The following is a 21,946-nucleotide window of genomic DNA, read 5'->3' as shown; positions in this document are numbered from 1 at the left end:
CTGCCATCTTGGTTGATGGCAATCTTGCACCTGCAGCACGACTGGCCCGGTATGCCTGGTGCCAGCCCTGGCAACCAGCATTTACATGACGTCAAGGGAGAGGTATGCGGAACATGTTGCAGGTGGCTGTCATGGGCCTGCGCAGCAGTGATAGCGTGCCTTGGAGCTCCATCTGCACCACAGATCGTGGAACCACTACCTACCCACCCTAACGAAGGCCCCTTCAGGGAGAGGTAGGGGGGCCTGTGTGCATGTGTGTGTCAGGGCCTGGGGCAGGCTGGTGCCCAAGGGCCCCAACATTCCTGGTGCCAGCCCAGCCAACCATCACCACTTCCCAATATTCGCACACGTTTCTAATGCAAGACCATATTTGAAACTTATCCCATCTAGAGGATTCTTTTTTTTTAAGGGAATATAAACCAAAATCCACCTGTGCATGTGTTGATCTCTCACACGCACCATGTTCTTGATTATGGTCACTGTATGTAAGTCAACTATGAAAGGCAATTGTGTTCAACCACTTAGACTTGCTTAGTCCTATTGAAATCAGTAATGCTATGGTTTAAAAAAATTATTTGCAGATTCTGTCCTTAATGGGTTTCAGGAGCACAACTGTTAGGCATTTAATTGGCATATATTCTTCTGAAATCATTCACAGGGTGCAATCCAAAGAATTGTGCAGTTCATTGCTACCTTAATTCATTGAGGCATTAATTGGGGATCAAAATCACAGCTCATTGTGTTAGTGCCAAATCCTCCCTGCCCAGAAGACTAGGGGACCATCCACAGCTACCTTGCAAAGCTGTGAAGAGCCACAAATAGATCTAAAAATTGTGAAAATCCCAGTATGGGAGTAGAAATGCTTGAGCTCATCATGCAAAGGGATCTTTGGCTCGTGCCCTAAGTCTTCCTTTTCTCTGTTTAGGTGCTGATGCTGTAGAAGCCCAGTGTAAAAGATTTGAAATAAGCTCAAGTGAAGATGGGAGGGTGCTCTTCTCTGCTGATGAAGAAGAGATCGTCATTGGAGCTGACAGACTGAAAGTCACAGGTAGGGACTAACAGTGGAATACCTTACATTGGGATTGTTGAAAATGAGTTACTAATGGTACTGATGATGATATGTCCATAAGGTTTAAATACGTCTACCCCAATTTATATCAAATGTGAAAGAACACTTGTTATCCATCACTGTGTGGCCTTTTCTAATGCATATTCAAGAATTCCACCTACAGATCTATCACACAGTGTTGTGAATTAAGAGCATACAAATGGAACCTGCAACAAGATGCTGCAGAGTGGAATGTTGCTGTTCAGGATTCCATTCCCCTTCTCCCCATTTTTTTTAAATCATCTACACCCCTATCCCAAACAGTCAGTCAACATTCTGTGCTTTACCTTCATTGGGCTGTTTGGGGGAAATCCTCTCCAAGGGCTTTTTCATAAATATTTTTTGCACTTCTACAAATTTTGGGGTTCCCAAACCTGTTGATGCTTCCCTCGTGTGTCTGGACCAGCACTCAGAAGAGCACTCAGCACTAAGAACCAGCACTGAGACATCGTTATTAGTTTTTTTTTTTTTCAATAATTTTTATTCAGATTTTCATAAAACATACAAGACAAAATCATAAAACATTCAAAGACAAAAAACAAAATCAAAAATAGTTAAACAAAAAGAAAAAAAGAAAAAAAAAACAAAAATAAAAAATAAAGAGTAAAATATTGACTTCCCATTTGTCAAAGATCAAATCAGTTATAAGTCTATAATATATAACAATCCTGTCTCTTAAGTCATATTATAAAATCACTTTCCTCCAGTAGTTATCTTACTTAATCATCAAATCTCATAAACATTACTTTATTCTTTCCACAAAAAGTCAAAGAGAGGTTTCAATTCTTTAAGAAATATATCTATCAATTTTTTTTTCCAGATAAGCATATCGATTAATCCATCTCATTACTAATTATGATAATCTTATTGTCATAACCATAGTCAAAATAAACATTTCAATTAATCCATCACATCAGAATCTGTTAGGTTCAATAATTTCAGTAGCCATTGTTCTATTATCTCTATTAGTTCCATTTTCCATCTTCCATCTTCAGTAGTCTTGTTAAGTCCAGTAATTTCAATATCCAATCTTCCATTATCAGTATTCCATAATAATCTTGCTGTCAAAGCCATAGTCATATAGTAAGAGTCTGATGGGGATTACCTCTATCCCAAATATTTTCTTGCCATCCATTCTGAATAGGTTGCTGAAATACTGCTGTAAAATCATATCTCTGTTCTTTTTTTCAAAATACACTGGGTCATCTCTTAAAAGTTTTTCCATTGTCACATGGCTGCAGTTAATTCCATAGATTTTCTCTATATTGGGCTCCATCACATCATTCCAGTCCAGAAGATTATCCATGCCATTGATAACTTTATCTCTAGAATCTTCATTCATTTCTTCAGAGATAACATTGAGTTCCAAACAATAGATTTTATTTCTAAAGTCCATAGACTCCAAATCTTGTTCCTGTTCCACGTTGGTTCCAATCTCCGGGATCTCCTCTCTCACAGGGACCCCTATTCCAGTCTCCAGGGTCACCTCTCTCACAGGGACCCCTGTTCCAATCTCCGGGGTCTCCTCTCTCACAGGGACCCCTTCCAGGGTCACCTCTCTCACAGGGACCCTTATATCTTTAATCTCCTGCTTCATTTTACTCAATTCAATTTTCATTATCTCAATCTCATCCATTATTTTCTGAAACATAGTTATTTCCAGATTTTCAGCCACTTTCTTAATTGCCATTTTAAAAGAAAAATATAGGAAAACCACTTCTTATTTCAGCAACAATTGGGTTAATACTCCAAACTTGGTGACATCACAGTATAAACAGAGCAGACAGCCTTATCTCTCCAATAGTTAAGTAAACAAAATGCAGTTCCCAGGATCGAAACAATTAATGGCAATCGTCAAGAAACAGATTCGTCAAAATAAAATAGACCAAAAAGAGAGTAGTCTCAAAACAGTATAATATTTTTCAAAATAAAAATCTGGAATAGAAATCCCTCTTCTGTGTATATCTTTAGAATGCAAATCCAGGACAGCTTTTTGCAACAAAAACAGAGATAAGCTATTAATTAGTGCGTAGCAGAGAGAAGTTATGGCTCCCCAGTGAGATGTCAAAAACTGATCAATCTGGCAAATCTCTTTTAAACAGCAACAATTTAAGTCAAGTAAAAGAAAAATATAGAAAGAAGGGTGCTTGCCTGTTAGTGCGTTCTCTCTTAGAAGATAAGGTGAACGTTCGCTTTATCAGATAGAGCTTGCTGTTAAAAATCCGTCCCACCTTCGTCGGCTGGACCTCGTCCCATAAATTAATGAGATCTGGTCGTCCCAACAAAAATAGGCTTTGAGGTTAATCTCTTCGTTTCTCCCTACCCGGGAGAAGTTTAATCAGTCAAAAAAAAAAGAAAAAACTGACTGATATATCTGAATAAGCTTCTTTTGAGGCAGGAGCCCGTCTCAAAAGCAGGCACAGGCTAAGTCACCCTTCCCGGAAGTCGAGACATCGTTATTAGTATATATGATTCTTAGGCTGGTATAAGGCTTGAGCTCAGGGAGACAGCCAGAAGTCCAGAGGCAGAGCAAGACATGGAAGGAATACCTAAGGCAGTGGGAAAACAGCTGTGGTGGTCACAGCCATAGGCCAATGGAACGGTTCACATATTAGTGTGAGCTGGAAGGTCAGTAGACTTAGTGGATATTGCATATAAGAAAAGGAGGATTGAGGAAGGAAGGATTGAAGAGTGCTAGAGAAGGAAGAAGCTGAGTGAAAGCAAGAAGCTGAGGAGTGCTAGTGAGTAGCATGGGTGGCACCAAAGTACCAAGTACCAGCTGGGCCTAAAGACAGAGGTAGAAGCTGAGTGGACAGAGGCTGTTGCAACAGCATTGTGACTGGGAAAGCCAGGAGAGAGAACAAGATGGGTAGCAACAGATATAGCCCAAAATGACAAAATACTTCCAAGAAAGATCCAATTCAGGGCCCTGAAAGTGAGTTAGGCAAAAGGTGGGCAGTGTTAGGGATGGGGGAGAATGTTTGCTAAATCAGTTTTATCATCAGATTTTGACATAACCTGGCAATCCACATTGTTTTCAGCCGGGCATTGGTTTCTTGTGGTGGGTCATGGCTGTCATTGGCACAGTTGTTTTTTAATCCATTCAGAATGTTACATTATAAGCGGCAGTAACGCAGCCAAAGCTCTGCTCGTGGCCGGAGTTCGATTCCAATGGAAGGAGGAAGTCGGATCTCCGGTAAAAGGGGCCGAGGTCCACTCAGCCTTCCATCCACCCGTGGTCGGTAAAATGAGTACCCGGCATACGCTGGGGGGTAAAGAAAGGCCGGGGAAGGAACTGGCAAACCCACCCCATATATACGGTCTGCCTTGTAAACATCGCAAGACGTCACCCTAAGAGTCGGAAACGATTCGCACTATAAGTGCGGGGACACCTTTACCTTATTAAAGCTTTCCTCTAAACTGATGCATTCTTAACATCTGTCTAGGTGATAACAATTACCACTAACAATCAAAAGTATTGCAAAACAACAAGAATAGCAAAATGTGGGCGGTAGTCCTTGTTAAGCAGCACAGCAGTTAGCCTGAGGCAAGAGACAGAATTAATGGGCAATTAGCTGCCCTACTGATATTTAAAATTTAAAAAATCAGTGGAAGAAGTGCCTACAGCATAAGCATTTTCATGAGCATTTTTGTTAGCAATTACATTGTTTTTTTCATTGGAAAAAAACCCTGCAAATTGGCAATTGTGAAAACAATTCAGAACTAAACAATGGTGGATCAGTACAGAAAGCTGGACTGTAGGAATTCAAATGGATAGGAACCAGCTACCGAACCCCATCCCTAGGTGGTATTAACCTGGCCAAACCTCACCTGGAGTTTCCTTGTATTATTGGGTTTTAAAAACAAAAAACAAAAAAACACCTGTAAGTAGTTGAGCTGAACCTGGCTAAGGAATCAAAATGGAGGATATGGAGCCCTATGATGCCAGACTGCCTTGTTCAAGTCCAGACACAGCGGCAACTTAGGACAGGGGTTCTTAACCTGTAGTCCATGGACCCCAGGCACACACAAAAATCAATTTATTTATTATTTTATTTATTTTTAAAATTTATGTCCTGCCCTTCCTTACAGAAGGAGCCCAGGGAGGCAAACAAAACACTAAAAGCACTTTAAAACATCTTAAAAAAAAAAGACTTTATAACGAAACACCTTTAAAACATATTAAAACAAAACATCTTAAAAACATCTTTTTTTAAAAAAAACTTTAAAAACATCTTAAACAGCAGTTCCAACTAAGGTTGCCAGGTTCAGGGCCTGAGACTGATCCTGTATCTTTAGGAGAAGAGAAAGTCAGCCAAGTGCAGGTGTTCTTGCCCAGCCTCCAAGAGGTCTTCTGTATCTTTAAAAGTTGTACAGGGGGAAGGGAGAATTCCACCTTGTGGTTTTTCCCATTATAGTGTTGCAAGAACACCTGCACTTGGCTGACTTTCTCTTCTCCTAAAGATACAGGATCAGTCTCAGGCCCTGAACCTGGCTACCCTAGTTCCAACACAGACTCAGTCTGGGATAAGGTCTCTACGTAAAAGGCTTGTTGAAAGGGAAAGGTCTTCAGTTGAAAGAGGAAGGTCTTCAGTAGGCACTGAAAAGATAACACAGATGGTGTTTCTACTTAAAAGGCTTGTTGAAAGAGGAAAGTCTTCAGTAGGCACTGAAAAGACAACACAGATGGTGCCTTTCTAATATTGAAGGGGAGGGAATTCCAAAATGTCAGTGCTGCAACACTAAGGGTCCACTTCCTTTGTTGTGCGGAATGGATCTCCTAAAGAGATGGTATCTGCAGGAGGCTCTCACCTGCAGAGCTCAGTGATCAACTGGGTATATAAGGGGCAATATGATCTTTTAGGTATCATGATCCCAAGCTGCATAGAGCTTTGTAAACCAAAACCAGAACCTTGAACTTAGCCTGGTAGCTAATAGGCAGCCAATGCAATTCTTTCATCAGGGGGTAACATATTGGTGATACCCTGTCCCAATAAGCAGTCTCACCACCACATTTTGCTCCAGCTGCAGCTTCCAGACCAACCTCAAGGGCAGCCCCACATAGAGTGTATTACAATAATCCAGCCTGGAGGTTACTAGTGCTTGGACAACAGTGGTTCAGGCTACCCCATCCAGAAACGGCTACAGCTGTCCTATAAGCCAAAGCTGGTAAAAGGCACTCCTAGCCACTGAGGTCACCTGTAGCAGCAAACAGGGATCCAGGAGAACCTCCAGACTACAAACATGCTGTTTCAGAGGGAGTATAACTGCATCCAAAGCAGGCAATTGACCAATTATCTGAACTCAGGATTCAGACTCAGTGTATTGGCCCTCATCCACTCCACCACCGAGTCCAGACACTGGTCTACAGCTTGCACTGTCTCACCCAACTCAGATGTTATACAGAAATAGAGCTGGGTATTATCAGCATACTGCTGACACCTTGCCCCAAATCTCCTGATCACCGCTGCCAAGGACTTCATATAGATGTTAAACATAATTAGGGACAAAATGGTCCCCTGCAGCACCCCACAACACAATTGCCAGTGGGCTGAAAGTCAATTACCCAATACTATTCTCTGAAAATGACCCTGAGGATAGGATTGGAACCCGTGTAAAACAGTGCCTCCGATACCCATCTCACCAAGTTGGCTCAGAATGATGCCATGGCCAATGGTATCAAAAGCCACTGAATAACAGGGTCACAATCCCCCTGAATCCAGATTGGAATTGTTGCAATATTCTGGAGGGTGGGAATCTTCCAAGTATAAGGATACCAATAGAAACTAGTCTGTTGGTTCTTATGCCTACAAGCCGAGTCCCAGTACTTATGTACTTGGTTCCAGTAGCGATTACTATAGGGACTGTAATACCGAAGGTCCCCTTACACTCCTACTACTACCCCTGCATCTACTCCATGTGCAAATATCCTCCCTCCTTAAAATCCTTGGCAAAAGCAGGAATCCGAAGTAAGACTGATAATTCGAAAGAAGAATTTTAATAACAGGAAATAGAAGCAAACACACTCTCCACGCTCTTCAGCAAGCAAAGTAAACTTAATATTCACAAATACTAAAAGACAACAAGGATCCTTAGGCCACCTCTCCTTCCCCCTACCAGACGACACACATCTCTGGGTTTCAGAGTAAGCTAATGGCCCTGAGCTGTCCCTGGGTTCCCTCTTAAATACTCTCTCTGACATTTCCAGTAAACCCCGGCCCCGCTAATTAACTATTAATTTAATGCTAATCTTTCTACATTGATTGGGTCTTACTCCCCTTAGAACACACCTTTCTTCCAAGAAGGATCTGCCCGTCTACGTAGATTGTTTATCCCAAACTGCACTAATCTTTCCTTTTTTGTCGTGAATCCTGTGGTTTTTACTTTCTTTCATTTCTTCTTTTCAGAGGAGAAGGGGCTTTTTCTGACCATACTGTCAATCATTGTTGTCCCCAAGATGACCTTCTTTATTAAAGCCTTATCTGATGCTATATCTCTTATTATGGTTACCTATAATCTATACCTATATAAACCTTATATCAATGATTTTATATATTATATATATTATCTTTAGTTTCGGCATTTTATAGCCCCTATCTTCATTTCAGCTTACTAGGGACATCAGCAGGACTTTCTTTGCAATCTTCTAGTGGTAAAGAGACAGTTAATATTTCTCTTTTGTTGGTCTTTATTAAATGTTCCATGGTCCCCACAATATATTTTAATTATCTGAAGTCTTATCTGAGGTCTCTTCCTTACGTACCCACAATCTCTGATCTCCCCTCTAAAATATTTACACTAAAATCTTATATCACCCAATTCCTTTATCATTAAAATGGAATAGATCACACTTAACTATCTAGATCACACTTAAACTTCTAATATATCTCAAGCTCTTCACCCTCTTGGAGACCCTTCTTGAATGTAATATATGAAAACCTAGAAACCTTTACATTTCAAATTGTAAATTATTGACACCAATAGATGGGAGCAAAGCTCACATTCACCTTGATCTTAAACATCCATTTACTACACATACTTCAGACAATTGGTGTTAGTTCCCTGTTCTTGTGGTTGTATTGTACTGTGTTAGTTTCCTGTTCTTTTTTTTTTTTTCAATAATTTTTATTCAGATTTTCATAAAACATACAAGACAAAATCATAAAACATTCAAAGACAAAAAACAAAATCAAAAATAGTTAAACAAAAAGAAAAAAAGAAAAAAAAAAACAAAAATAAAAAATAAAGAGTAAAATATTGACTTCCCATTTGTCAAAGATCAAATCAGTTATAAGTCTATAATATATAACAATCCTGTCTCTTAAGTCATATTATAAAATCACTTTCCTCCAGTAGTTATCTTACTTAATCATCAAATCTCATAAACATTACTTTATTCTTTCCACAAAAAGTCAAAGAGAGGTTTCAATTCTTTAAGAAATATATCTATCAATTTTTTTTTCCAGATAAGCATATCGATTAATCCATCTCATTACTAATTATGATAATCTTATTGTCATAACCATAGTCAAAATAAACATTTCAATTAATCCATCACATCAGAATCTGTTAGGTTCAATAATTTCAGTAGCCATTGTTCTATTATCTCTATTAGTTCCATTTTCCATCTTCCATCTTCAGTAGTCTTGTTAAGTCCAGTAATTTCAATATCCAATCTTCCATTATCAGTATTCCATAATAATCTTGCTGTCAAAGCCATAGTCATATAGTAAGAGTCTGATGGGGATTACCTCTATCCCAAATATTTTCTTGCCATCCATTCTGAATAGGTTGCTGAAATACTGCTGTAAAATCATATCTCTGTTCTTTTTTTCAAAATACACTGGGTCATCTCTTAAAAGTTTTTCCATTGTCACATGGCTGCAGTTAATTCCATAGATTTTCTCTATATTGGGCTCCATCACATCATTCCAGTCCAGAAGATTATCCATGCCATTGATAACTTTATCTCTAGAATCTTCATTCATTTCTTCAGAGATAACATTGAGTTCCAAACAATAGATTTTATTTCTAAAGTCCATAGACTCCAAATCTTGTTCCTGTTCCACGTTGGTTCCAATCTCCGGGATCTCCTCTCTCACAGGGACCCCTATTCCAGTCTCCAGGGTCACCTCTCTCACAGGGACCCCTGTTCCAATCTCCGGGGTCTCCTCTCTCACAGGGACCCCTTCCAGGGTCACCTCTCTCACAGGGACCCTTATATCTTTAATCTCCTGCTTCATTTTACTCAATTCAATTTTCATTATCTCAATCTCATCCATTATTTTCTGAAACATAGTTATTTCCAGATTTTCAGCCACTTTCTTAATTGCCATTTTAAAAGAAAAATATAGGAAAACCACTTCTTATTTCAGCAACAATTGGGTTAATACTCCAAACTTGGTGACATCACAGTATAAACAGAGCAGACAGCCTTATCTCTCCAATAGTTAAGTAAACAAAATGCAGTTCCCAGGATCGAAACAATTAATGGCAATCGTCAAGAAACAGATTCGTCAAAATAAAATAGACCAAAAAGAGAGTAGTCTCAAAACAGTATAATATTTTTCAAAATAAAAATCTGGAATAGAAATCCCTCTTCTGTGTATATCTTTAGAATGCAAATCCAGGACAGCTTTTTTGCAACAAAAACAGAGATAAGCTATTAATTAGTGCGTAGCAGAGAGAAGTTATGGCTCCCCAGTGAGATGTCAAAAACTGATCAATCTGGCAAATCTCTTTTAAACAGCAACAATTTAAGTCAAGTAAAAGAAAAATATAGAAAGAAGGGTGCTTGCCTGTTAGTGCGTTCTCTCTTAGAAGATAAGGTGAACGTTCGCTTTATCAGATAGAGCTTGCTGTTAAAAATCCGTCCCACCTTCGTCGGCTGGACCTCGTCCCATAAATTAATGAGATCTGGTCGTCCCAACAAAAATAGGCTTTGAGGTTAATCTCTTCGTTTCTCCCTACCCGGGAGAAGTTTAATCAGTCAAAAAAAAAAGAAAAAACTGACTGATATATCTGAATAAGCTTCTTTTGAGGCAGGAGCCCGTCTCAAAAGCAGGCACAGGCTAAGTCACCCTTCCCGGAAGTCATTAGTTTCCTGTTCTTGTGGTGAGCACAGGATGCCATGTGGTTTTGTGACCATTTTCCCCAGCAATGGCACTCTCTTACAAATCTTACTAAGGGGATGAGTTTTACTAACTGTCTCATGTCAAACCAGAGTTCCCCAAAGACCCTTGTTATGGACCCCAAAAGTTTCCAATCTTCTAGACTCCAACAGAATGAACCTAGATTGGAATGGGTCAAGATAATTTGTTTCATTCAAGAGTACTTGTAATTGCTGCACCACAACCCTCTCAATCACATTCTCTAAAAAGGGAGTATTTGCAACTGTAAATGTAAATGTAAATTTAATTTTTTAGGTCGCCTATCTGGCCGAAGCCACTCTAGGCGACGTACATATTAAATTCCAATAAAATACAATAAAATACAGTAAATACAATACAATATGATATACTCAGCAATAGCAAAAATAACAACATATGCAGTACATAACAACGGGCATTCAGTATGTAAATTAGCCCACCCCGGTGGTCCCAAAGGCCTGTCCAAACAGCCAAGTTTTTAAGGCTTGGCGGAATGTATCCAGGGAAAGGGCATGCCGAAGATCGAATGGGAGGGAATTCCAGAGAGTGGGGGCCGCCACTGAAAAAGCCCTCTCTCTAGTCCCCACCAACTGAACCACTGTTGTTGGTGGGACTGAGAGAAGGCCTTGCATGGCTGATCTTGTCGGGAGGCATAATTGGTGGTAGTTGTCCAGGGTGGGCTCTTTCAGGATCGGTCAAATCACCGCCTTTTTCAGGGCAGCTGGGACCAAACCCTGGATCCACTTGGTCATACCTCCTTGGCAAGCTTTAATAAGGCAAGAAGGACAAGAGTTAAGAGGACATGTTGCTGGCCATATCATTGCAAGCACCTTGTCCACATCATCAGGCAACATTAGTTGAAACTGATCCCAATAATTTGCAGCAGAAGTTGCACTGGACACCTCACTGGGGACCACAGTAAATGTAGATGCAGCATCAAGATTGCTATGGAGGTGAGCAACTTTACCCTCAAAGTGCCTTGCAATTCACAGTGGGCTTCCAAAGGGTCTAAAACTCAATTTCCTGGAGCTGATGTTAACAGACCCCTGAGAATATGAAAAAGCTCCTACTTGAGGATGCGATGGAGGCAGAGATGTAGGCCTTTTTCACTGCCTTCACTGCCACACCGTAGGCACAATTATGATGTTTTACTCATGCCCGATCAACTTCAAAGCACATCTTTTCCACTTGTGCTGTAGCCATCATCTAGCCTGTTTTATTGCCCTTGGTTTACTGATGTACCAAAGTGCAAACCAGACTCCATAGTGCTGAAGAGAGCACTCGGGCAAATGTGTTAAGAATCTAATACGTCTCATTGTTCCACAGCATAACAAGGGCTTCAACAGGGTCACCTGCTCTCTCTACTAGAAACTGAAACTAGAAAATTTCCAGTGCAATAAAATAAATTTATGTATTTATTGGGGTCCATAATTTTCATCAGATTCTCAAAGTAATCCATGAGCCAAAAAAGTTAAGAACCACTGACTTAGAAGGATAATTTTCATATACTGTAAAATTAGACATTTCAAAAGTGGATCTGTTTTATGTCATTGTTAATACAACATTAATTGATTGTACTTTTGTCATTTTGAGAGTTTTACTTAGGTAATGGCATCCCATCTCCCCAATAGTAATAAAAGCTGCCATTGTACAGCATGCTTAATAGTTCTCTGTACTGAAAATGTCAACTCTAATTTCTGTCTGACTTAAGGATACATACTTAAAGTACTCTATCAGGAGTGCTTAAAAAAGGTTCACCTTGAACTGGGGAAATCAAAACCTATTTTTTACCACTCCGTGTACTGAAATACTTTCCCTCAGTGTGTCAGATATTCTGCAATGGAAGACTGCATTTTCTCATATAGTACCAAAACTATTTGATACTACTTTGGATGCATTGTACATATTCAGTCAAATTGGTAGCAGTGGTTACATTTAATATTGATTTAGTTTAAACTTGAGTCACATGTTACATTGTTATGTGCCAGAAGCAAGAGGTTGCTGATTTAGTCCAGTGATATTGGCGGTCTTTGTTACTGCAAATGCTATAATTATATCTATGGAAATAATATCTATCACACTTCAAAATGTTCTACATTATTATTTGACTTGGAAGGGATGAATCATAGAACGGAAACCTTGAGAATGACAATCCAAGAGCTATTTTACCTATTATGCTGAACTAGGTGGTGGAATCCAGTCGCCAATAATTTGCCGCCCTGGGCTCCTTCTGGGAGGAAGGGTGGGATATAAATTTAATTAATAAATAAATAAGAAAATTAAAATAATTTCCACCCCCTATGGAAATGAAGTAGAATCAGATATCAAAAATGTCTGGGATAAGTGTTTGCACCAGTAGAACTACTGTGTCCATACTGGAAATCAAACTTGGCAGACCATCACAGCATCCTTTCTTTTTGCTAGTCCTGATTTATCCAAGACATTGACCATTGGGGTTAACCTTGCTTACATTTCAAGAATTAAATATTTTTCGCATCTCACTTGTTAAAGGGATAAATGAACAATGAAAGAAATGTTTTTCTAAATTCATCTCCCACACCACTGTCCCCAAAAAGGCCAATTATAGTTGATAAGTACTGATCATTTATAGCTTTCTCTTTGGGTACAAGCCTTTAAAATCCAGCATTTGTTTTAGCAGACAAATTAGCAGTTGTCTTGTGACCAGTGAACTAGTGCTAATTTTGTCTGGTTGCTAGAATTCAAAAGCTAAAGGAAAATAAATATCTGGTTCTTTTATCTCAAAGAAATCTGAAGAGGCAGTCATTTTCAGCATATTTCCCTTAGAAAGGAAGGTAGTGGAACTTAAAAAATACAAGAATAAAGGGACAATAAAAACTTAGCAAGAATTAACTCAGAATCCTACTGGCAGATAAACTCACTGTTAGATTGCTCAATATTCCGAAACACATTCTTTAGCAAATAATTGACACAAGCTTTCAAAACAGCTACTTAAAAGTTTCATCAAATGAAGAATATAAAATAGCTGGAGCTGCAGCTATTATGAAAAACTGTAACATTAGAAACGTAAAGTTACATATGTGAATGTTGTTCTATAAAACCTGTTGAGTTTATGAATAATTAATTATTGGAGGGGGGGAAATTGGCAATTTACTTCTAACTGAGGCCTAGGAGATGCAATTTATAGGGTTTATCAGTTTATCCAGAAACAGCTAGGCTGATAGAGTTACTAGGAATTTTGGAGTTACTACAGAGGTGACTACGTACCTTGCAGGATTTCCATTATGTCAATTGACATTAGAGATATATTTTTATATGGGTCAGTGGAATTAAACAAGTCAAGCTGTGATAGGTCCTTTGGTGGACATTCTGTTTGAATTCATTGGTCCTTAGTTAAAGACCAATTGAATGTCATATTATCAGAGAAACACTTGCAATTAGAAAAAGGATTGTGACCAGTGTATAAAAAGGTTGGAAGGAGTTGGAGTTTGTGAGGAAAGACTGACAGAGCCTGAAGAAGAGCTAGAAGTGGTGGCAAAGCAGTCAAAAGAAGCCAGAGCAGAACTTAAGCCAGAGCAGAACTTAAGCCAGAGCAGAGGTTATTATTGGCAGCAGATGACGGTTAAAGGAAGAAATCAAGACACCGAGGCTTGAAATCGCTGAAGTCTGAAACTGAGAAAGTCTAAGGAGAGTAAGACTTCACCAGAAATCTTCCAGAAGAGCCAAAGCTAGACTGTCAGTAGTTGGTAGTTATCCATAAGAAGCTGTGAGTCTTTGACCATAAGGAAGCCTGAAGTCCATTGGAAAGCCTGTTAGTTAACTGCGGGTAAGAACAAAAGGGCAATTGGCTGTTCACTTAGAAATGGGGAAAGAAGTAGAGTGAAGAAATAGACAACTTTAAGAGTAATTGTATCATTTTAAAGCTAAGTATGGTTTAACATCTTATCTGAAAATAACATCTAACCTGATATTATAAATGTTTTAATAAATATTTGTTTAATTTTTAAAATTTAAGTCTCCCAGTCTATTTGTTGCAAGCCTAAACTGCCTACCATGTGTGTGTGGATGTGTGAATAAACAAATATTTAGAATTTAATGGTGGCAGCAGGGACAAGACAAGCAAGTTCCTTTTTTGTATAAGGGATAAGTGGTTATATAAAGGTGAAATAGTGAAACACGAGCCTGCTATAGTCTGTATCAGATTAGTTAATATATCTGGTTCTGAAATATGTTTTGAAAAGAAATGATTTAGCTTTCAAAAATAGTTTTTAAAGCACCTAAAGATAAAACATCTGTTGAATTTAGAGTGCTTAATTTTAATTGAAACTTTACCCAAAATGAATAGGTTATGGCTTTGATTTTTATGCATTCTGTACATACAGGTTAGCTTTTAAAATTGACTGTGCCAAGTGTGTCGCTCTGTTTTTCCACTGGAGACTCCTGCTGGGGGATGGGACCTAGGTGGTATTATATGCCAATCTCCCTGTTCCTCTGCAGCCCACTGCATTGCCTCTCTTGCTGCAGATTTTCAAGGGGATGGAAGGGGAAGGGAAGAGGCAAAAAAAAATACTAGCCCACCTCCCTTCGACTGGCAGAAATATTCTATTCATGGAAGTCAATTCACAGAATGCTCCCATCAGCAGAACCTTAGCTAGAAACTAAGCCACTGAATACATAACAGGGATGGACAGACATTTGTATAGGATACAATATAGGAAATGGACCTTTAGTGTGGCAGCACCTACCCTGTGGAATTCCCTCCTCTTAAATATTAGGCAGGAGCCATCTCTGCTATCTTTTTGGCGTCTTTTGAAGACTTTCCTCTTTCAACAAGCCTTTTAAGTTGAGACCTATCCCAGTCTGCGTCTGTGTTAGAATTGCTTTTAATACGTTTTCTTTAATAATATGCTTTTAACCCTTTTTTAAAAAGATGTTTTTAAAGCTTTTATTAAAAAATGTTTTTAACGTTGTTTTGTTTTAATGTATTTTAAGGTCTTTTTATGATGTTTTAAAGTGTTTTTAGCATTTCTGTTTGCTGCCCTGGGCTCCTGCTGAGAGGAAGGGTGGGATATAAATAAAATAATAAATAAATAAATAAAATAATTTGTGGGGATCTACTGGCACATTGCCAAATGATGTGCAATAAATTGGCAAGCATTTCAACTCTGAAATAGCACCAGCAAATTTCACCCCCCTCTAAATTAGGTCTGATTTATAGTATCTTCAGTAGCAGCTGGCCAAAGAGGGTGGGGCAGGGTTGCTGGCGATCAATGCTGGTAACCAAGAGGGAAGATGTCAGATACATTGCCACTGTGCAGGTGAAGTGACAGGAATGTTGGATTGGTTCTGCCACTGTACCCACTCCGACCACTCTGCCGCTTCCCCCTCCCTGTTGGTTCCTGGCAATGAGCTCTGCATTGGGAAACTAGGGAAGAAACACTGCTCCACTGGTTACAACTGAGAACATGAGATGTCAGTTTGTGCTTGTGTGTGTTGGTGATTCCAGTGTAAGGCTCATAGGGTGTAATAGGTAGTTGGCTCTGAATATGAGAACCCAAATATGGCTATCCTTTGAAATTCAGACTTATCTGAACTTTCTGATGTAGTTCTCCAACCAACAATGTTTACAAAAATGTATATATTAGGGGAAATTGTGCATAAAATGAATATATTAGTAAAAAAACATACAAAAATGTATTATATTAGCATAAATGCTTGCAAAAATTGTACATAAAAACTGCATACAAAAATGTTTTAGGAAATATTCACATTGATATGCTGAATAACACAGTTGCAGAAATGTGGAAAACTGAATTGAAAAGAAAAATGAGAAACTGAGAGAATCAAAGTTAACAGATCCTTCTATCGGTACCTGGAAGAAAACATTTTATTTTTCTTTGTAAGAAACAGAATTGGTTTTCTTAACTCCTCAAAGAACCAAACCCTATTTGTTTACTATTAAGCAGAACCTCTTATTGGGTTGTGGATAAAAAAAAAAACCTTCATTCACAAAGACTAGAAAAACATAGTTCAAAGCTGATTTACTATATGTACATCAGTGCAAATGAATATTTAAATATTTGAAATGTCCCTGTATTGAGTCAGGCCATTGGTCTATCTTGCCCAGCCCATTTTGATTGGCATCAGCTGTCTGAACCTCAAAGAGACATGCTTTCCTGCTTTGTTGGATGCTGTGAATTGAACCCAGGATCCTCCACATGAAAAGTGTAGGGTAGGAGAAAGACCATATCTGCAGATTTCTATCCATCTCTTCTATCAAATAGCAATTCAATGAAATTGTGTTGGAGTACTTGCCCCATGCTTCACTGTGTAAAAGCTTTCACCACAGATACTTCTGTAGCACTAGTGTTGGAGGGGCAGGGTCACCTCATAATGATGACACCACCTAGGAGTAAGGGTTTCACAGTTGCAGAACACAAGTGTTTAGGCATAGTAACAGCACTGCACATAAATTTAATCACTTCATTTGTATAAATCTAACATAGAAATTTAACATTAAGATTTTTATTTTCATTACAAGAAAAATTTAGGTCAAAGACCTAACTTTTTGTACCACTGTTGTTGTACCACATCTTGATTAACATTTCACAGGGTCCAGACCTAGCCCACAAGCCACCAGTTAGCCATACCTAGTATAAACTAAATTCCTAACCTCTTCTTCCCCTACTTTGAGCACTTTAAGGTAAGGTGCTTACTGAATGTGCATCTGAAGGTGGGAAAAGCCTTTTAAAATCTCTTTGTGACACTTGACACTCCAGTGCATTGCCAGATTTCACCAGTTATATCATTAGTTATATCAGTCACAGGACATATTGTAAACCGACTGATACAAACCATGGGGACTTGCACATGTTTGCTGAAAAAATTAAAAGCAACTAATTTGGGGGTCAGAACTCAAAGGCAACTACAAAGAGAAAGTTATCTCTGTGTTCCTAGCTTGGAGAATATAAAGCCTTTTGGCAGTGTTCTAATTGTACTTTGCAGCCATCATACATTCCTTCATAACTATGAGACTAGATTCACTAATAGGCAAAAAACCTTGCAGTTTAAGAACGTACCTATAGCCCACAGATATTTCTATCAAACTTTAAAAAGCAGGGAAATTGGGCAGCTATAGTGAATGCGCCAGGGGAGCAGGACACCTGACTTCCTCTCTGAGATATTGTACTGCCTTACAAATTTGTCAAAATGCAAACAGAATTTGGATTGGTCTGTCACAGTCCAATCCACTTGCTGTGTAGCTTGGAAGAATTTGGTAACATGCCAGCGAAGTTGATGTTGCAGGATCATTGTTTCAATGCTGGTGGTCTTTGCTTCTTCCAACACACTAACATAAGTCTGCCTATCTTCCCAAGTAATTTGCAGAATTTTCCAGAGGCAGCATTGGTGGAATCTTTCAAGAAGTTGGGAGTGGCATTTATAGGTGGTCCATGTTTCACAGGCGTACAGTAAGGTCGGTAGTACAGTGGCTCTGTAAATAAGCATTTTAGTCTCCCTGCGAATATCACAATCCTCGAACACTCTATGCTTCATTTGGGAGAATGCGGCACTCGCAGAGCTCATACGATGTTGAATTTCAGTGTCGATGCCAGCTTTTACAGAGAGATAGCTGCCAAGATAAGAAAAGTGATCAACATTCTCTAGCATCGCACCATTAAGCTGCATTGATGGTGCTACAGAGGGACTAGATCGCACCTGTTGATGAAGCACTTTGGGTTTTTTGATATTACGCAAGAGGCCAAGCTTTCCATATGCTTCTGCAAAGACTTTTAGGATAGTCTGAAGAGCTTCCTCTGAATGGGCAGAGACTACATTACCATCGGCATATTGAAGTTCTACGGCAGAGGTTGTAATTACCTTACTTTTTGCTTTCAGCCTACTGAGATTAAAAAGCTTTCCATCTGTTCGATATGTGGTTTCCATGCCAGTGGGAAGTTTCCCCTCAACAAGGTGTAGAATCATGGCGATGAAAATAGCAAATAAGTTTGGAGCAATGACACATCCCAGTTTGACGCCTGATCCCACTGAATGGATCACTTTGAGAGCCATTGTTATCCAAAATTGTCGCCATCATGTTGTCATGGAGGAGTTGCAAAATATTCACAAATCTATCAGGGCATCCAATTTTCAGAAGAATGGTCCAGAGAGCAATTCGATTTACAGTATCAAAGGCCTTAGATCAATGAATGCCATATACAGAGGTTGGTTTTGCTCCCGGCATTTTTCTTGAAGCTTTTGTGCAGTGAAGATCATGTCCACTGTCCCCCTGGAAGGGCGGAAACCATTTTGCGATTCGGGGAGGATGTCTTCTGAGATAGGTGGGAGGCAATTTGTGAGGTTCCTTGCAAGGATTTTACCTGTACTAGGAAGAAGAGAGATACCTCGGTAGTTCCCACAATCTGTGGCATCCCTACAGTCTTCTGGGATCTCCTCCCTCATCCAGATCTTTTCAATGAGCTTGGGAAGTTGTTGTGTAAGTTCAGGCCCACCTTCTTTAAAAACTTCAGCAGGAATCCCATCAGGTCCACTTGCTTTGTTATTCTTCATTAGTTTGATGGCTTTACTGACTCCATCCAGATTTGTATTGTTTATGGACTAAAAGCAACTACAGTGAATACTGATTGCATCCACTGAATTGATTTCCATACCAGACATGGGGCGAATAAGTGAATATCAGCAATTTCTTCTTCCATTTTTGATGAAATTCTCCAACATCCCTACTTCTAATTAGGACTTTAGATTCCACTGGACCTCCAATAACAGGTTGATACACCCATCTCTGTGGAGCACATAGGTCACCTTGGTTTCTCAAGTTATCTGCATGTGATGAAACAGGAAAGTCAGCAGCTGGAGCACAGGTGGCATAAATCTCAGTTCAAACATGACCAAACATGGGTAAGATTGCACCATCATGTCACCGTTGCATCCACAAGTACGATGTTTTAAAGTGTTTTTTGGTGCTTTTGTTTGCCACCCTAGGCTCTTGCTGGGAGGAAAGGCAGGAAATAGATAGATAGATAGATAGATAGATAGATAGATAGATAGATAGATAGATAGATAGATAGATAGATAGATAGATAGATAGATAGATAGATAGATAGATAGATAGACAGACAGACAGACAGACAGACAGACAGACAGACAGACAGACAGACAGACAGACAGACAGATAGACAGATAGACAGATAGACAGATAGACAGATAGATAGATAGACAGATAGATAGATAGACAGATAGATAGATAGATAGATAGATAGATAGATAGATAGATAGATAGATAGATAGATAGATAGATAGATAGATAGATTAGATAGATAGATAGATAGATAGATAGCCGTCTAACTTGTGAATGGGTTTTTGTCATCTGGCCAAGAGAGCGTTGCTGTGACACTCTTGGAGTCCTGCTGTAACAACTTTGCAAGGCATTTTAGGAACAAAACCATTCAGATTCAGATAGAATCAAATGCCGCTGTTACAGTATGTCCAATGGAGATGTCCATAGCACTGTCTGTTCCATCTGTACTGGATCAGTTTATATTATTGTGGCCTGAGGATGTGGACCTGCTTGAAGAAATGTGGCCGACCACCTGCCCTCTTGACCCTTGCCCATCTTGGACTCTTAGAGCTAACCTAACTGGGTGGGTCCAGGGAGTGATTAATGCTTCACTGGAGGAGGGGGAGGTACCATCTGCCTTGAAGATGGTGTGTCCTCTCCTTAAGAAGACCTTCCTGGATCCAGAACTGTTAAACAACTATCACCCAGTGACAAATATCCATGGAGCTCAAGAGGGTGGTGGTGGTTCAACTTCAAGCATGCATGGAGGAAACTGATTACTTGGATCCATTCCAGTCTGGCTTCAGGCCTGGCCATGGCACTGAAACTGCCTTGATCGCCCTGGTTGATGATGATATCCTTGGGAGAGAGATAGGGAGAGTGTGACCCTGCTCATTCTCCTCAATTTCTCAGCGGCTTTTGATACTGTTGGCCACAGTATTCTTTTGGAGGGAGAATACCATCTCAGGGTTTTGGGACACTATGCTTCAGTGGTTCTACTCCAGGGCATTTCCAAAAAGTAGCTATGGGTGGTTGCTGTAGGGCACCATGGGAGTTGCCCGTGGTGTTCCACAGGGTTCCATCTTGACCCCCATACTATTTAACATCTATATGAAGCTGTTGGGAGCTGTCATCAGGAAATTTGAAGTGAGGTGTCATCATTATGCAGATCTCTCCATTCCATCTGAATCGGAAGTGGCAGTTGAGGCGCTGGATCGGTGCTTAGAGGACTAGCACTGAATACCACCCTATATGTTTTAACACAGCATCTGGTTTATCCCTGAGACATGATATGAAGAAATAGGTCCATGCTTTCAGGACCAGCAAAACATAAATACAGATCAGATTTGGCTATAAATGTTTCACTGGAAATGTCCATTAACTAACAAAGAAAATATGCACATAAAAATGGTGTGGATGCTGTAGTTGGACAAGCATTTGAACTATAGCTATTTTGTAGCCAAGAAAAGTAAATGTGTGATCTTGACAAACCAACATAAAAGCGACCTAATTCAGTTGTGCAAATGCTAAAGTTTAAAGCTTGAATGTCTTGACTGTACATACTCAGTGCTAACTGTTGAAGACTGAGAGAGTTTTCCTCCTGACCATAATGGTATTAGCATTGTACTTTCCCAGATATAATTTAGAAAATTGCTCTGTCTCCAAAGCTTCCCTGTGCTAGTCTTTGAATTAGGTTATGTTTTTTTTCCCATGCTCAAGGGCAAAAAGGGGAGTTTAGAGTCAAGAACTTCTATCCTTTAAACATTTTTAAAAGCTCCACAACTTTATTTTAAAACCTGAGAGGGAAAAAATGTTTCAAAGAATAGTCTCCAGGGAAGTGAAGAGTAAACTTTAACTTTTGTTTATCCAGGGTTTCCCTGAATAACTGAGCCATTCTCAGCTTGATTAAAAAAATTGGGAAACTAGCTGCTCAATAGCAGGCAGATGTTTTTTATGGAGTGTGTGTATGTGTGTATGTTTTTCAAACATTGGTAACCTTGAGGCTGGAATACAGTAACATGCTCTATGTGAGACTGCCCTTAACAATGGTTCCAAATGCCATGGCTAGGCTCCTGCTGGGGTGCAGAAAGCCATGGTGGTGCATAATGACGTGGCTAGGCTTCCATGGGGGTAGCCCACTGTGAGCACATAACATCCATTCGGGGAAAAACTGTACTGGCTGCCAATATTTACCGAGAATATTTCAAGGTCTTAGTATTGGTGTACAAAGCCATACATAACTCAGGATCTGGTTACCTGGGAGCATGCCCACTCCCATATACACTGGCCTGTAAATTAAAATCTGCCAGGGATGCTGCCCTGGTGAACCCACCTGTCACTGAGATTTAATTGGCAGTGGCACAAGAGATATCCTTCTCAATGGTGCTGTTCCTACTTTGGAACTTTCTCTCCTCTGGTATTTCATTTTTTCATTTCATTTTCATTTTATTAAATTTATATACTGCCCATAGCCGACACTCCCTGGCGGTTCACAACAATCAACATAAAATACAATAAAATACAATGAAACACATATTTAAAACAATTTTTAAAAGCTTAAAATTTAAATTTAAAAACATAAACATTTTTACACATACTAAAATGCCTGGAAAACGAGGAAAGTTTTAACCTGGC

General features: G+C 39.4%; 1 protein-coding gene across 4 annotated transcripts in view; it reads left to right on the top strand.

Moving 5' to 3' along the window:
- The window catches only part of SGCZ (sarcoglycan zeta), an 832,502-nt gene that overhangs the window by 761,428 nt on the left and 49,128 nt on the right, over nt 1–21,946 (top strand). For 3 of the 4 annotated variants that reach the window (XM_061583976.1, XM_061583977.1, XM_061583979.1), the window contains exon 5: nt 926–1,048. The exons of the other annotated variant lie outside the window; for it this stretch is intronic. In XM_061583976.1, coding sequence (XP_061439960.1) covers nt 926–1,048 — 123 coding nt within the window. The remainder of the gene's footprint in view (nt 1–925; nt 1,049–21,946) is intronic. 4 annotated transcript variants of the gene reach the window in all.

The sequence above is a fragment of the Rhineura floridana genome, chromosome 9 (assembly GCF_030035675.1).
Source record: "Rhineura floridana isolate rRhiFlo1 chromosome 9, rRhiFlo1.hap2, whole genome shotgun sequence".
Lineage (NCBI taxonomy): Eukaryota > Metazoa > Chordata > Lepidosauria > Squamata > Rhineuridae > Rhineura > Rhineura floridana.
This window is presented reverse-complemented; position numbering and strand designations above follow the sequence as displayed.